We start from the raw sequence: 16,145 nt of genomic DNA on the forward strand, positions 1-16,145 counted from the left end.
TTGAAAAGATATATTTTTTAAAATTTAACTTACTACTTTATCCAGTTTTCTATTCATTTCAGAATGTTTGTTTGGGTGCATTTCGTAGGATTTCACCCTTATGCTTCTATTTTATGATACAGCAACTGTTGCCCATGTAGGAAAATCAGCTGCTTTCTTTTTAAACTTATTCAGGGCTTCTGGCTGAATTCCACCTGGACTTGCTGATGTAACAATTTCTTTTCATTTTGAAAATTTAAGTATTCTCTCCTTTTTTGGACTCTAAAATCTGGTATTTTTTTTTAATTTTTATTTTTTAAAATCACATTAAAGTGTTTCAGCATCCTCTGTGGTAAGAACTGTAGAAGTACAATGATATTTTTGCACTGAAGTCCTTGCCCCTGTTTAATCAGGAGCATTTTCTCAAAAAAATCAATTACTTTAAACATTTAAAAGTAATTTTAGATATGAAAAGGAAAGCAAGACTATTTGCAAAAAATGCTCTACAAAGTGGCATGTTTGCTTACTTATGTTACAACATTGTGAAGACATGAAATTTCATTTGAAACAGTGAGCCAGCTTCTCCCTTCTGTGAGTCATTCACAGAGCAGAAAGGGAAATAAAACTGTCTGAAAAAGAAGAACAAAATATGATGGCAAAAATCACAGCGCTATGGTAACTAGAAGTCACTTAATTCATTAAGTCCTCCTCTTTACTCTTTGAAGATTTGTATCGCTTCTGTTCATTATGTGATTTGCTGTGTCAGTCCCCCTCTTAGGTCTTATCTTCTACATTCTACATGTAAAATGCCAAATGTAACACCTTTTTTACTAGTTTCCTATTGGTTGGATTTCATTTAATAAAGAATACTTACTAAAATGAACCTTGTATCTTGCTATTTCATCCTGGTCCTGTCGTGCCTTCCTGCTTCTTTTTTGTTTAGGGAAAACGGGTTCTTTTTTAATATATAATTTTAGTAGAAATACTTTCTCATGGAGCTATCTCCTCTCAAGTTGTTCTTCAGGCATAGTATCAGAGGAATAAGGTAATTTTTGTCACCACCAATTAAAAAGTTTTACGAAACAGGACCGTTATAAAACAATTAAACCTTGCAAATGCAGTAGTCTCTAGGAGGGAAACCCTGGAGGAAATTCTGCTTATTAAAATTGCAATTTTAGTTTCCATTAAAAAGGAGAATAAGACAACAGAAGATGGGCTGGCAAGACAAATTATTTCTTAATGTCAGTTGAGCTTATTTCAAATGAGATAACATATCTACACCAGGTTGGGTTCAACACATTTTTGCCTCCTCAACTCATTTATCTAATTCAGTCATCTTGATTATAGCCTTGTGGACCTTCATTTTCAGAGGAAGAATTTTGTAACAAACAACCTACACAACATGCTGATTACTGAACAGTTAATTCTAATTAACTTGGCTATGGCAAGAGAATTTTGATAAAGTCCTAGAATGCAAATACAGTTTGGTTATTCTGGCCAAACTTCTATAAAATAAAAACCCACAGCAGAGTCTCCAGATGAGACATCAGAGTGACAGGGATCTAATTTAAAGAAACAAATGAGAAAATTAAAATCACAAATAATTTATTCTTCCGTTAGAATTGATGGAGTACAGTTTTAAATAGCAATGAAGTACACAGTGGTGGAAAATTGGCACAGAACCTACAAGCATTTCATTCATAATAATGTTCCTCATGCCATATCTGTTCAAACCTTGATGTGTATTTTCTATCAATTTTAAGAAAATTGTTTTCCCTTTAAAAATGATGAACAAATTGAATATCTTGTCTTCCATGTATAATGCCATACATATGATGAACACCAGTTGTTTTTCTTTCCCCCCCTCCCCAAACATAATCGCCAACTGAAAAAAAAAAAAAAAAATTTTACTCCTGGGCTAATTTTCAGTTTTGTCCTTTATAAAAGTTGCCAGGAATTCTTGAATGCATATATTCCTGCACAACAGAATATCCATTTATTTGTCTGATATACAGTTGCAGGACAGTCTCAAAACCAATTTTTTGTGTACTATGCTATTGATCAAGGTGCTGCCTCTATCTCACATGCAACACTATAAGCATTAATGCAGTTCAAAACAAAATTTGGCATTTACCTCACCAACAGGTTTTATATTTGATGTTATAAAACATCCCTTGGTCTCATGTTACCAATAAGAAAAATGGACACACACAAAAAATGCCCCCTTTCTAAAGATATTAACTCCCAGTTAGGAAAGTTTAGATAGGTTTTACAAAGTCTTCTAGGCTATTTTGATACATACAAATTATTCAACTAAAGGTTAAAATACACTTATACAATACAGTCCTGTCCTCCATATTCTTTTTCAAGTTCTTTGCATATTCAAGCCAAGTAAAATTAACACTTGTCATTTTCTTTGTTATTGCAATTATTAAGAGGGATTACAGCTTGCTTATGCAAAGCTGTGACAAAACACTTGAGAAATAAAACCCAAACGTTTATCTTGTTACCCAAAAAATGTTGCAGAAAATTGTCAAACTATGTTAGAAACAATTTTTACAAAAATGCTTCGCTCAGAAAAATTGGAAAGCTTAAAAAATTAATCTTTGCACAAGACTATATCATACTGTCCTTAATTACGTTCCCATTTAGATAACTGGGATTCTTATTCTTTGTACATGAACCTATCAGTGATGTATGATGCTCTCCATCTTTTTTCACTGTTATCTTTATTGTACACCATTTCGAGACTTATACAATCAAGCACTTACCATGCCCCAACCCATTTTTAACAGTAGATTTCTTATCCTGCCCAGCGAGTAGTGTACTGTCTTGCATATTCACCACATGAAAAACATAATATACAAAATATTGCTGCTGTAAAAAGTGTGCATTTCCCCTTTCCCCCTACAAAAAAAATCTGTGGAAAAAAATATTAAATTCCCATAACCTTCATAAACATACAAAGCTGTTTGCACCTTTCAGTCTGTAACAGTCTATTTGACATATAGTTCTCAACTCACTGCAAATTGTTATGTCACGTATTTTCTGTCCAATATTGCCATCTAGAGTAGAGATGTGAAATCAGTTTCTGAGAATCTACAGTCTTTAACAATTAACCCATAAAGACTGTATACCATAAAACAGCCACAAGATTTTTCCAAAAGCTAGATGGAATGGTAGGTTCTCATCTCAGGAAGATGTCCACAGTGCTGAGGAGACAATATGGCTGCTAATAGATATTGCCTACCGGAATGTGAGTACTTTTTCACTGTTGATAATTTCCATACTGACCCTAAGAAAGAAATTCAAAATACATAATTAGACCACAAAGCATTATTTTCCTGTACTAAAAGCTGAAATCAGAAAACCATCCAAATAAACTATGATGTTAAAAGATGGAAACAAATAACAATAAATGATAACCAATATGAGTAAGTGGTACAGAGTTTCATCTCACTAAAATCCTTTGTGTTTTAATGTTAAAGTAAGACTGATGATACGGATTTAAAGCCAGGAACCTAATTTGATCAGAAGAGTGTATCTTTAAATTCAATAGACCGTTGTGAAATTTGCAGAACACCATCAAAAATAAAAGATGGGAATTACTTCCCACCTAAACTTTGAAAACTTTCAAAAAGACAAGGTCACCTAAATTCAAAGTAATTTAGGAAACTAACCTGCTTTCAGAGACACCTAAAAATATTCATATATCAAGCATCATAGAATGGACTGATACATGTATCTCAAAAATCAAGGCACATCCCAGTGAACATAAAGAACTAGTCAACATATCCTATGGGAATCAATTCTTCCATAGGTCAGATCTATAGAATTATTACCTTTATTGATATGCTCTATTTCTTGACAGAACGTCATGTACTGCAGAGGAGGGCAGAGGTGAAAGCATCAGCGCTACATGCTTACCATGATCCTTCACCACAAGGTTCAAGGCTTGCAGGAACAAGTAGTGTGCTAAGAAGTGAACATTCTCCAAACTGCAGTCCCACTACCATTCCATGTTAAGTACCACCATGATAAGACAGTATTTTAAATTCCAGTTTTACGTTGCAATGTCATTTTTTTCCATTGTAATGTGACAATCAGTCAGGAAGAAAAGTTTCAGAACAGCTGCCAGATGAGAATTTAAGCAGCACAATTCCTATGGGAATGGCTAGTACGAAAGAGTGGAGAGGTCTTCCATAATTGAGTTTCCCAGTAGAACTTAGATAGCACAAACTAGAGGAATAGAGCCTATCTACAGAGAGGGTTATCCCCTTCTACTGCAAAGAAAGCTGGAAGAAACTCAGCAAATTGAGATCAAGTTTCCTTGACCCTACGTTTGCCACAAGCAAAGCATTTTCCTGTAGCTTATTATTTGCAGGAGGAAGCTATTAGTTCAGTGCATGAGCATTTTGTTTATTTGTTAAATAATCAGAAGTAATTGCATCTCTCAACTACCACAGTGAAAGCGTTTGTTCCTTCTTCCTTCTCTTTTCGAATTTCTGTAGAAAGGAAGCCAACTGTTTTCCTTTAAAAATGCAGGCAATTGTGGCTATTCTCACTTCCAAGGGAAAGTTCTTCTTGAAAGTTCAACTGATCTTCTACTGACATATCAGGATTTTACTTAAAGACTAGAACCTCAACTTGATCATAAGGTATATTTAGTTACTCTCCATGTTATTTATGCCAAGGAAAGTAATAGTGTACGTTTTAATGGCATTTCTGAATGATTCATATTGCAAAGATTAGACTTTTACAGTTTAGTACCTTCTACAGGAATAAAACCTCTGCTTTATCCTTTAATTAGAGGACAGTTTTTTTTACAGGAGTCCTCCACTACAACTCCAGCCTAGAGTTTTGGTGGTTCTTGTTTGTTTCAAACTTAACTTAGTGGTGATAGGAAAGAAGCAGTTGATTTTTCAGGTCACTTCTTTCGCATGTTCAGTGCTCCTTTATACTGCTCAGAGAAACTCTGTGCAAAAATAGGCTTCATGTCTCCCCACACAGCTCTACAGCAGAGAGACTTCAGATGCACACCTGAGGTGGTTCTGCAACTGGAGGAGGAGGATTACTGGATTTGTGTTTGTGGAAAATCAATTAAACCGTTTTTATTGCAAAGTAGTAATGAAGAATGATCCACCATGAGATTTAGGAACCTCATCTTTCATATTAGTTCATTCACCATGAGGCTATGAAACAGATCACCTTAATTTTTAAGGTCCAAAAAAATTGTCTGGAGTGCCTCACTTTGCCAAATTGCATTAAAACTTTGTAAACTCAGAAGAGAATGACTAATCCAATCCAATCATACCTCCAGACAAATGATTCTGGAAATAAAATCCGTGAGAACTGTATATACACACCTGAGAGACCATGTCCTCAAATTCAGTAGTTTAAATGTCTGCAAGAAACTAAGATTATCAAATGAGTATGTAAGAATCACAACTTTCTCATCAAATGAAAGAATACCTGGTCATATCCGTAAGGCCTCTGCTGTGGTGGCTGTGGTGGCCCAGGCTGTGTGGGTCTGTATCCCCCATACTGCTGGCCTTGTCCTTGTGGATAATTGGGATACTGAGGTCCTGGACCACTCTGGGAGGGGCCTGGAGATCATTAAAATGTAAACAAAAAAAAAGAAAAAAGATTGCTTAAGGTGTTAGGAAGAGGAGAACAGTAAAAGCATTGAATTTTACAACTGAGCAGGGCTAAGAAGTATCACTACTGTGCAATTAGGTCTTTTCCTACCTAAAACCATACCAGGGATCAGTGGTCCTCCTCTCACCCTGGAAAGCACCTTAGCTGACAGGGCCTATGGTCCAGCCACAGAAATGTTTACCTTTATTTATATATTCATTATTTATTACCAATGCATGTAGTTCCACGCATGAGGTCATAGGACAGGGAAGAACAAGGCAAGAAATGACAAATCATAAACATGAGCACTCTCCAGGATTTAGGGAGGCACACTCTCCTCCTGCTGTATGCTGCTCCAGTTCCAGAACTTTATAATGCCAGGAGCAGGCAGATGATCAGCTGCGTTTAGCATTTGGACCTTTTGAAGAGACCAGCAGCGCTGCACTGCCAGAAAGTCAGTTCCACAGCAGGCACACACCACAGCAGGCAATCATAAATGGGATGTCAGGCAAGCAAGTTACACACATAAAATGCGAGATGTGACAACCAGTAAATGCTATTGTGGGATGGAAAAAAGCACCCTCTACTCCATACTCCTCTGGTCATCTTAACTTTCCAGGAAAAGGATAGGAAAAAAAAAACCCAAACCAACAACTTTGGCTCCAGCCTTTTTTGTCTGTAAAAGAAGCAGTTCTTTTGTCAATACAAACTCTTTCTGTTACTATTCACAGGGACTCAGCCTGTCTACCATTGCAAGCTGCACGTTACTGCCATCAGACAGTGCAGACGTGTTCCAAACAAAATGAACTTTATCCCCTCCTACCTTGGGAGAGATGGTGTACTGTGTATTTCAGTGACACTCCATACGGATCTTTTGCAGTGGATCCAAGTTAGCTTTTTCAACACCACCCCTTAAAAACTGGCAGAGTCAGGAAGACTTGCAACTCTTCAGAAGTGCTTTCTTTTAACAAACCAACACTTTTTTGTTTGTTTGTTTGTTTGTTTTTTCCCCTCAGAAGAAACAGATGTGTTTTAGCAATAATGTGACTCAGTGCTAGACAGGGCTAGTTTTAGCTACAGGCACTGGACATTAAGATGACATCAGCTGGTAACTCTCTCAGTAATTCTGGATCTATGAGACAGTCAAAAAGATGACCTGGAGAAGAAAAGCTCCATAGGCTATTATCATTCTCCTCAGGCCTCAAATCCGCTTGAACTATGCAGTTTCAGCTTTCTACAGTGGAACAAAACCTTAAAGATTGATAATAATGCCTGGGATGCCGACTTATTTTTGCAAATTAGGACGTAATTAAATTGACAAAGGATACTACATCCTAAAAAGTGCTGTGTTCATCTGACAAATGAAATTTGGTTTTATTTATTCATGGTAATTCTTTATAGTTGAATTCTAAATATTCAGTGACAGATTTTATAAAATAAAAGTGTAACTTCAATATCTATTTGTGCTAAAAAATAGAAATTGAGAAGTATGCTATTTGAGTTTATAAATTACAGTGAGTGAGTTGCTCCAACAGATTTCTTCATCCCTTTCTTCTAGTATTTCTTAACCTAAATTTTCAAAGTCAGATTTTATTTCTTTACTTAAAAAATTTAGAATAGTGAGCTAGATGGACCTTCACTCTGACCTTCATTCTGTTCCTATGTTACATTTAGCAGAAAGTAAGTACATGAATATTATTTTAGAACTATCAATTCATCCATAACCTCCAAAAGGAGACTATTTGCTAAATCTCAGTGGATCCTCTTAGAACTTAACTCTGTCTCAACAAAACTGGATTTAATGCAAATCTGGCATTTATCTACATGGCAAACAAGTCAGCCATGCACTTCCTCGCATACCCACAATCCTGAAAGCTTTAGCACTTAAACCTGCAACAAAGCTAAAAGTTAAAATATATGGAATTAGATTTCAGAGATTCTTCTGAGATAAATTTGTACAGCTTTACAATATGCAAGCAAGTAAAACATAAAGAGCAGTATTTTCAGTATGGTCCTCTGGCCTCAAGTTTTCAGAAGCAATACACAAAAATTACATACTACTACTATAAGTTTCCTGTGTGGGAGGTTTTCCCTGAATCCTAGGACTACATTATCTCACTTGTGGCAGAGGATTTCTCATTCCTGCCATACATCAGAAGGTTTGCACTACTAGTGCAAATTTGTAAGACAAACTCTCTTGAAAGCTGCATTGGAAATGCTTATATTATATTAATTTCCTTACTGATCAGTACAAGAATTTTATAATAATGATTCATTTATGTTGGATGAAATTTTAAACTAGTTTTTAAAAGATTTTGTTCTAAATAGCAAGTCCAAAGATGAAAGGGTATAAATGGCTCTTTGCTACCTTTGTGCCCTCCTGACTGTGTTCACCTACAGAGGACAGAAAATAGCAGATTCTTTCTGGGTCTTTCTAAATTACAGACACCTGTTATAATGTTGTCTAGTCACCTTCGGTTTTCTGTGCTACCACACTGTCCTAGATTGCCAACAGATCTACTTCCCACAATACACTGAATTCTACGCTTTCTTGTTTTGGCACAGTGAAATTGCAGGCATACAACTTTTTTGCACAAGCCTGGCCTTTCAACCCAGTAAAACAGGAATTGAATAACATATGAGGATCTCTCTTAGTCTTTTCTGTGATTGCTCTCTGTGTCTTCAGGTTCTTACCATAACCCTGCTGTTGTCCTGGATAGCCTTGTTGGCCTGGATATTGCTGCTGTTGTGGTGGATAACCCTGCTGTTGGGGTGGTCCTTGATATGCATCTTGCTGCTGACCATATTGCGAGTTTCCTGTAAGACGATTGCAAGAAAGCAAAAACTTATAAAGATACCTACTTTATTAATTTTTTCCTTCTAAGATGCACAGCCAACAACACAAGAACAAAATGAAAATGCAGTATTGATTTCAAAAACTGAACAAAACAAAGAAAACTCAAACCAAACAGAAGGAATTCGGCCAAACAAACTGCAGTTAAAGCCAATTTTGCAAAGTTGAACTGCAGCATTTTCAGCATCTCTGCCAAACGAGCATTACATTTACTGGAACATCACAGTCATAAGATCATGACTATGCTAAATAAAATTAAAAAAGACAAAATTAAGGACAGCTACAAGAGCACAGACTAGCTACACAAGATCAGCAAGCTGTTTCCTAACGGCACTATAATTATACAAAATATATACACACACAAAAAGATATACAACTGAACCAACAGATTTATGTTTAAATAAAAATTTCCATTGAGGTAAAAAAAAAAAAATCTCTAGAGTGTTTTAGTCATTTTACTGTTGTTAGAAATGGCAAATTGTGGTTATATATTTTAGGTGTTTGCAAGAAATTATTCTGAATGCTTCAAGTTCCCTGCAATTTTCAAGACAGCCAGCAACTAGTATTCTACAAGAGCTTTGCATGGGTATAAGTCGTGTTGTGCAAGAATTTTTGTTCCCGTTGCGGGTGGGGGAGGAAAGGGAATGTATGTGCGTATGTGTGTGAAGGTATATAGATACCTCCTTCGTAGTAATGTTGTGAGGAATCCTCATAAGGCCTATCGTAGCCTTGTTCAGGATACGACGGTTGCTGATAACCGTAATCATTATGACCTACATCAATTCGACAAGAGACAGGAAGAAACGTTAATGGCCTCTGAGTGAAAACCCTAAAAATATTTCATTTGTCAGAAAAATGAAAAAAAAAAAAAATTCAACTGGATATACATGAAAAAGAATTTTCAATTGTATTAGCCAAAGATTTATTAATAGGATTTCCTTTCATATTGACTTAACGTGACAGGAAAAAAAAAAGGCTTAATGCAGTAGTTTTAGCAACATCATAGCAAGGGATGGTCTTAACCTTCTGATAATCCTTGTTGGGGAGGAGGGTGGAAAAAAAAAAAAAAAAGTACTTTATCTTTCACTCAAAAAAAATGAAAGCATTTAGGCCTTTCACATGTAAATAACCTGAATTAAATTAGAATGAACAAAGAAAGCAATTATCATACTTTGTCTAACACCTGTTCTGCTGATCTCCAATTCAAAAGCATATGCTAAAAGCAGTGTGAAATATAACAAATAAAGCTCAATGAAGTTATGAACCACAGTCTACATTAAATTTTGCTTTTAAGTGACAGAAAAATAATCTCAAGGTTTTCCCTACAAACACAATTCCTACAAGTCTTATGAAAACTTTTCCTCTTACATTCCAGTCCTGAGTAGGATCATTACAAATGAACCTTCCTTTTCAGAGACTACAGGTATCTCCAACTAAGAAACCAACACATGCAGTAAGCACCCCACCTGTTGTTGTTTTTAGAACAAATATATTTTGTCTTACAGATTACCAAAATATATCTTATTGCTAACTTGGTCAAGAAAACCAGCCAAAATTTTGTTTAAATTTTAAATAAAATTATACAAATTATATACATTTGGAATAAAATTTTGGAATAAAAATAAGGAGAAAATAAGTTCTAAAACTACGTGGTCTTTGTAATTAATTCTGCAACTGTACCATACGTCATTGACTGAATCTAATACAAATACAAAACCAAGGTCTTATATTCTCTTTACATTCTATGTAAGAGTAATAACGAGGTAATGATAAAGAATGAATCTTTAGAAGCAATAGGTCTTAGAGAAGTAATCTGTGCTGCCACAGAGCTGTCAATGGTAACATCCAATTGCCCTTACTACAGTAAATTGCCTGTAACCATCTAAAGCTCATGTGTATAACATTAAACTCCCAAACTGAAAGCTTAATAATTATGAGTTAATGCAACCTGTAAAATAACTCTGCACATATCTCTCCAAAAATAACACATGTAACCTTATATAGGCATGGCTTGATGTATCTTAAAATCAATTTAATAGAAATTAAAATTCAAACAACTAACTTGTATCCTTTTAGTTGCAATGAGTCGTTGCTTTGGCAATTACACACCTCTGCTTTGTATACATTTTCAAAACATTAACATCTACCACATTCCTTGAACTTTATAAGATACCATTAAGTTGCACACACAGTTATCACAGTAGTCATGAGTCAGCATCTTTGTTCTCCCAGTCTCTGCTCGCCTAAAAACAGGTTAATTGCAACTGTTCTAACTTATAACACATCCAATAGCTTTCAGCACTCTAAATTCCAAGAAGTAGGAGGACAGATTTATGCAAGTCAAAGTTATGGTCTTGAACGCACTGGGGGGACTTCTAAAGAGGATTCACAATTACAAGCTCCTCAGGGCAGGGACCATTTTATTCCTTTGTAAAAATTAAGCTCAAGGCCCATACCATCCATAGCAGTAATAACACATTTGTGCAACTTATATTAAAACTAAACACTAAGTTAAAAAATAGAATATTTACAGAAAAACCACATCTTTTTAACAAGTTTTTCCACTTCAATAATACCTTTAATAAAAGGATATTGCCCCCTCTCTTATTTATAACAAAGTTATGACTGTTTCAATTCATCTCAGTTATACTAGATATGCTAAGGAACCCTCCATACTTTTACATAAACCAATTACAGAATTTTCATTTTTAAATACTAAAACTGTTGTTAAGAGTTTCAAACGGGAGTATTACAAATTACATACTTCGAGTAAGTTGTAAAATTAACTAGTCATAGTAACTTAAACTGTAGTAACAATTCTGAATTTGGAAAGTTTTGTAAATGTGAGGTATGATATCCAATTACTATTCTTGCCCCATTCCCTAATTTTGGGCATATGACTACATTAATATTGGGCAGGTATAGAAAATGGGAAAGTTAACATTTATGAGAGATTACCATCAGGGTAATATTGCTGGTTCATGCCTTCTGGAGGACCTTGTCCACCATGACTGTATTGGTCCCCATAATAGTCTTCCTGGCCTGAGTACTGCTGTGGTGGGCCTGAAAAACCACAACCAGTCAATACGTAAATAACTTGTTTTCTCTGTTATAAAGCTTGCTAATTTCTGATTTTAGTATGAGAAATATTTCTCAAATGTACTCCCCACCCATATTGTTGCATTTCAGACAACATATGTAATCTGGTTTACTTAAAAAAAAAAAAAAATTAAATATATCTATCTATATATATACACACACACAGTTGTTTGGCTGCACTAGATTGAGCACATATATATATATATATATATCAAACTTCAGTTTTGAGCTCATTTTAGGAACATGCGTATAACAGACTAAGGTGTTAAAAATAAAGTTAATCCTTTTCTAAAAGGACTGGGGAAAAAAAAAAAAAAGAAGCAAGATTGTGGAACATTGTTCCTTTTTTGTAACTGAATGAATTCAGAACCAAGCAGGTACTCTGTTCCTTTTCTACACCTATCATTTAAACATCGAAACAGAATTCTGCATTAGCATATCAGAGATGCATATTTTTAGATACTTTTTGTCAGAAAGAACTCAAAACAAAAGAAATACTTGTCTTCACGTTTCATGGTGATACCAGTAATCTGTTGCTGCAAGAACCACTCTTAAGAGGGTAACAAAAAGAGTCTGCAAACAAAGTCTGTAATACCCAATGATTTGATCAAAATTTGGTGTAAGCAAGGAAGTGATTTAAAACAGTTTTAAAGATGGTTATTTAATATCAATGTAAAGACACTGAAGTGAAGTCCTACCTTGCTGTGGCGGCCTGTATGGAGGAATCTGTCTCTGACCCATCATGTGATTTCCTTGGTTAACTTGGCCCATCATTCCCATAGGTGGCTGCTGCCCCTGGTAATGCTGGCCACCTGCTTGTGGCATGTTGTATTGCTGGGAGGGAGGTTGCTGGTGCATCATTGGACCTGTAAAAGGAAAAGTAGCAAATAAGTCTTCTGTAACACATGATTTGTGATTAAATCTTTCAAAAAGAACATGGAAAACCCAACCTTTAAAAATGCACCAAAAAAGGCTCTGTATTTCTATTGCTCTCATAAGGATTCATTGTTTCTGGACCTATGCAAATGCAGGCGATCAACTCAGCCTAAATAAGGCTGCTTTCTAGATAATTTTTCTTCAAACTACACAGACATTAGTTTACTCATGCACAAAGATAACTGAAACACTTTTACCATTTTTTGTTTTAAAAAGCATCTGCAAAGAAAGTGTAGATGAAAACCTGATGGTGAAACCTTGATAAGTCATAGAAGAATTATTTAACATTGTGAACTCCTTGGGGCATAGTTTTAATACACGTGTAGTTGTTGTTATAGTCCGTCAATGAGCCACTTAGCTGTTATCACAAAATGAACAATTTTATTTAGCCTGTAAAGACAAACCACATGTACCAGCGAGTCACGCAATCACACAGCAGGCAGTATGCAGAAAGGCCCACAGGAATACATGCTCTGCCCACCACTGAACAGTCCCAAGCAGCCTGTAACAAAAATCTTCTTTCATACCAAGCTGCATCAAGTTTCTATGAGCCACAGGAAGAGACTGGGAGAGATCAAGTACTGGCCATGTTTTATCAACTGAGAAAACCTGTTAAGGCTGAACTTGGAGAAATGCAAACTTCAATAATGAAAATAGACAGTTAAAGAGCATCCTACTGACACCACACAGCAATGAAAATTATGATTACGCCATTTCATTATATGGGATTGCAGGTTAGATTGATATAACTTTTAACAAAGAACAGCTTCCTCGCTTCCTCTGCAGTACCACTTCAGAGAAGAGTTATTCCAGTATTAAAAATATGAAGAGGAAAGAGTTGTAACAAGGAGCTAACTTTTTTGTAATACATTAATTCAAACCACTTAACACATATTGCACACTTTATAATGGTGAAACCCAAAGCTTTTTTTGCTTTTTTAAAATTTATTTTATAAACTACAGAGGCAACAAGTAACTAGTCTCACTAAAAAACAAAACAAATCAAAATATCAAACTAGCACAGCCACTCCTTAGCCCCATCCCAGGAGAAAAAGGAAGGTATCATCTAGTTTTCTATATGCTAGATTTTGCCATTGCATTTAATATTTTTAAATAACTAAGTGCTGGAGCACAAGCAGAAAGTCCTACATAGAAACCGCAGTACTAGAAAATTACCTAGATAGAGTCAATACTGAAAATGGACTGATATAAGGAAAGGAATACATACTCTCTTAGATACTGTCTATATGAGGTTACGAGAGAAAGTTAAGCCAAATTAATTAATGGTATGAATTCAAAGTGCGTTAGTTAAATCCCATTAAACCCCTGTGTGGAATCTCTCAGTGAGAAGTAAAGTGGCCTTAGTTCTGTTAAGCCTCATTTTCCTCTGAAGATAAAATACTGGCCACTCTTAAAATGATCCAGTTATGCTTCTATCCTTCAGCATGCCAGTGTCTGTGTCCCGATTTTGAAGTAAAAAAATGGTTTAAATTGAGATACTGTAATTATTTTTCACTTAGCAAAAATATATTTCATTTTTTGATCTTCTGAACGACTAGGTAATTTAGATCATTCCATTTCACTGCTCCTCTGTTTGGAGGTACTGAGAAACATCAGGCAGCCTTGAAAAAAAAAGTAAAAACTTGTTGCCATAATATTCCTAGATCTCAAGAAAGCTTGTTAATTAACAATATTAATATTAGTCACAATACAATGTGATAAAATGTGTTGGGTCCCCATGGTGCAATGTAGAGGTTTTCTGTTTGCTTTTTAAATTAGAACTTCATTAACGCTTTGTAGAGCCACAATGAGAATTCACTACCCTGTATCAGACTGTGTATTGTGTTAATAACAGAGTGCCTGGCTTCCTTCCAGTTTGGTTCACATCTCTCCCTCTCATTAAGAAGATACCTAAAAGAAGAACCATAGTCTCACACAACAGAATCATTTTATGTGGTAGTTTTGAGGGGTGAGGGAACTTTGAATTTGTTTTTTCTTTTGAAAAATCAAGCTTACAATAAAGCTACATTTATTCATCGTGTAATACTTAATACGACATAAAACTAACCTAGAAAAACCTTTCACAAAACTTAAGTCAAAAACTTAAGACCATTAGTTCATGATCTAAGATTTCCTAATATTTGTAGCATGTATTTTTACAGCCCACTTAAAATACAGCTCTTGAATCTTCAATCAGGTGACAACAAACTCCAGTCAGTGAAAGTCATGATCTCTTCCAGACTTGGAGGTAAGACCTCACACAAAGTAGTTCACAAAACTGTGTGCTGCACCAGAATGCTCACTGCTTTCAAAAACTCTCCTTAGAAACCCTTATTTTTTGGTGAATTTCTAGAACTGTTTATTCAAGAGAGGGCAAAGTATCTGATTTGTACAGAGTCCCAAATGAGTCCAAGAAAATATTGTGCAGGACTACCCCTGTAAATATGCAAGTACACAAGCAGACTGTGTCTGTCTTGTCTGTCTAAGAAACTATTTTAACTTTGGTAGTACAAAAGCCCTATAAATGTTTCTGTATATTCAGAAGGCAGCCTTCACATGTCAATACACTGGAATAATTCTTGGGATAAAAGTCTGAAGAAAAAGATGCTAAGAAGTAATACAGCGGGTCCTGTGAGGAGTGCAGGCAATTTCGGTAATTATTAAACAGGCATTTGAAAAATGCAGAGTGTAGACCCAAATCAGTCTTATGGAGTAAGTGAATGTATAAAGTAAGCCAGACAATAGGTGAAAACAGAACTGCTCATTGTTCAGTTTAATAATGTTATCAAGAATACACAACATTCTCCTCAACTACTTGCTCATTTCAAAGTTGTCTACACCTACTAAATGAAAAAAACCTTTTCCTTCTCCAGCCAGTGTCTCATAAGGAGGACTCATGTATAGGGAAGAAAAGGTATGTGGATTTCAGTAAAAACGGGCTGGTACCTGATCTTCTTATAAATGCAGTGACCCAGTGGCAGTCTCCTGACAAGAAATGACTTTAGGAAACTGACAACCGAGTCTTCAGACATGTAAGATGAATAGAGAGAAACAGAAATGCAAACTAGAAGTGGGTCCCAGATAAACCTAACAAATTTGAGATCAGAAGTGCACTGAGGATGAAAGAGCTGCAGAAAAACTTGGCAGTTTAAAAATGTCTCCTTAGCTTTGTCTCTTCTGCTGAAACTCAGATACTGGTGGCAAATGCTATGAGAGGACAAGAATAACTGCTGACATGGTTGAAACTTCTGAAGAAGCAGAGAAGTGAGGAACCACACTCACAAATGAACTGGTGGCTCTGCTGTTCTCATTAAAGAGCTATGGGAGCAGCTGGGTGTAACCAAAAAGCAACAGTAAAAGCTATTGTTTCTTCAGTCTTCAAAAAGATGTTGGTTTTGTTGCTAAAAAGAGGTCTATTTAGGCATTTCACAATGTGCACTCGTATTGATAAAGCAATCGCATATCCACATCTAAAGTATCAGCAAAGTACACCATGCTAGATTTACCATGGTAAATCTCGTAATTGTGTCCACTGTTACATAAATAACAAAATATTTACCTAGCAACGCAGCAGCCCTCAGCAAAACTTTTTTGTTGTTTTTCTTCACGTTTACAAAAAATGCTTGTTTTTAAACATAAG

At 35.5% G+C, this 16,145-nt stretch overlaps 1 protein-coding gene across 3 annotated transcripts in view; it reads right to left on the reverse strand.

Moving 5' to 3' along the window:
* Positions 1-1,567: 1,567 nt before the first annotated feature.
* The window catches only part of SS18 (SS18 subunit of BAF chromatin remodeling complex), a 44,849-nt gene continuing 30,271 nt past the window's right edge, over positions 1,568-16,145 (reverse strand). Inside the window, exons 6-11 of one of the 3 annotated variants that reach the window (XM_075494531.1) lie at positions 12,268-12,435; positions 11,429-11,533; positions 9,151-9,243; positions 8,311-8,433; positions 5,452-5,585; positions 1,568-3,274 (exon numbers count right to left, since the gene is read on the reverse strand). In XM_075494531.1, the coding sequence (XP_075350646.1) occupies positions 3,248-3,274; positions 5,452-5,585; positions 8,311-8,433; positions 9,151-9,243; positions 11,429-11,533; positions 12,268-12,435 (650 nt within the window). In that variant the 3' untranslated portion in view covers positions 1,568-3,247. The remainder of the gene's footprint in view (positions 3,275-5,451; positions 5,586-8,310; positions 8,434-9,150; positions 9,244-11,428; positions 11,534-12,267; positions 12,436-16,145) is intronic. The other 2 variants (XM_075494532.1, XM_075494533.1) reach the window with 2 other exon arrangements.

The sequence above is a fragment of the Mycteria americana genome, chromosome 2 (genome assembly GCF_035582795.1).
Source record: "Mycteria americana isolate JAX WOST 10 ecotype Jacksonville Zoo and Gardens chromosome 2, USCA_MyAme_1.0, whole genome shotgun sequence".
Classification (NCBI taxonomy): Eukaryota; Metazoa; Chordata; class Aves; order Ciconiiformes; family Ciconiidae; genus Mycteria; species Mycteria americana.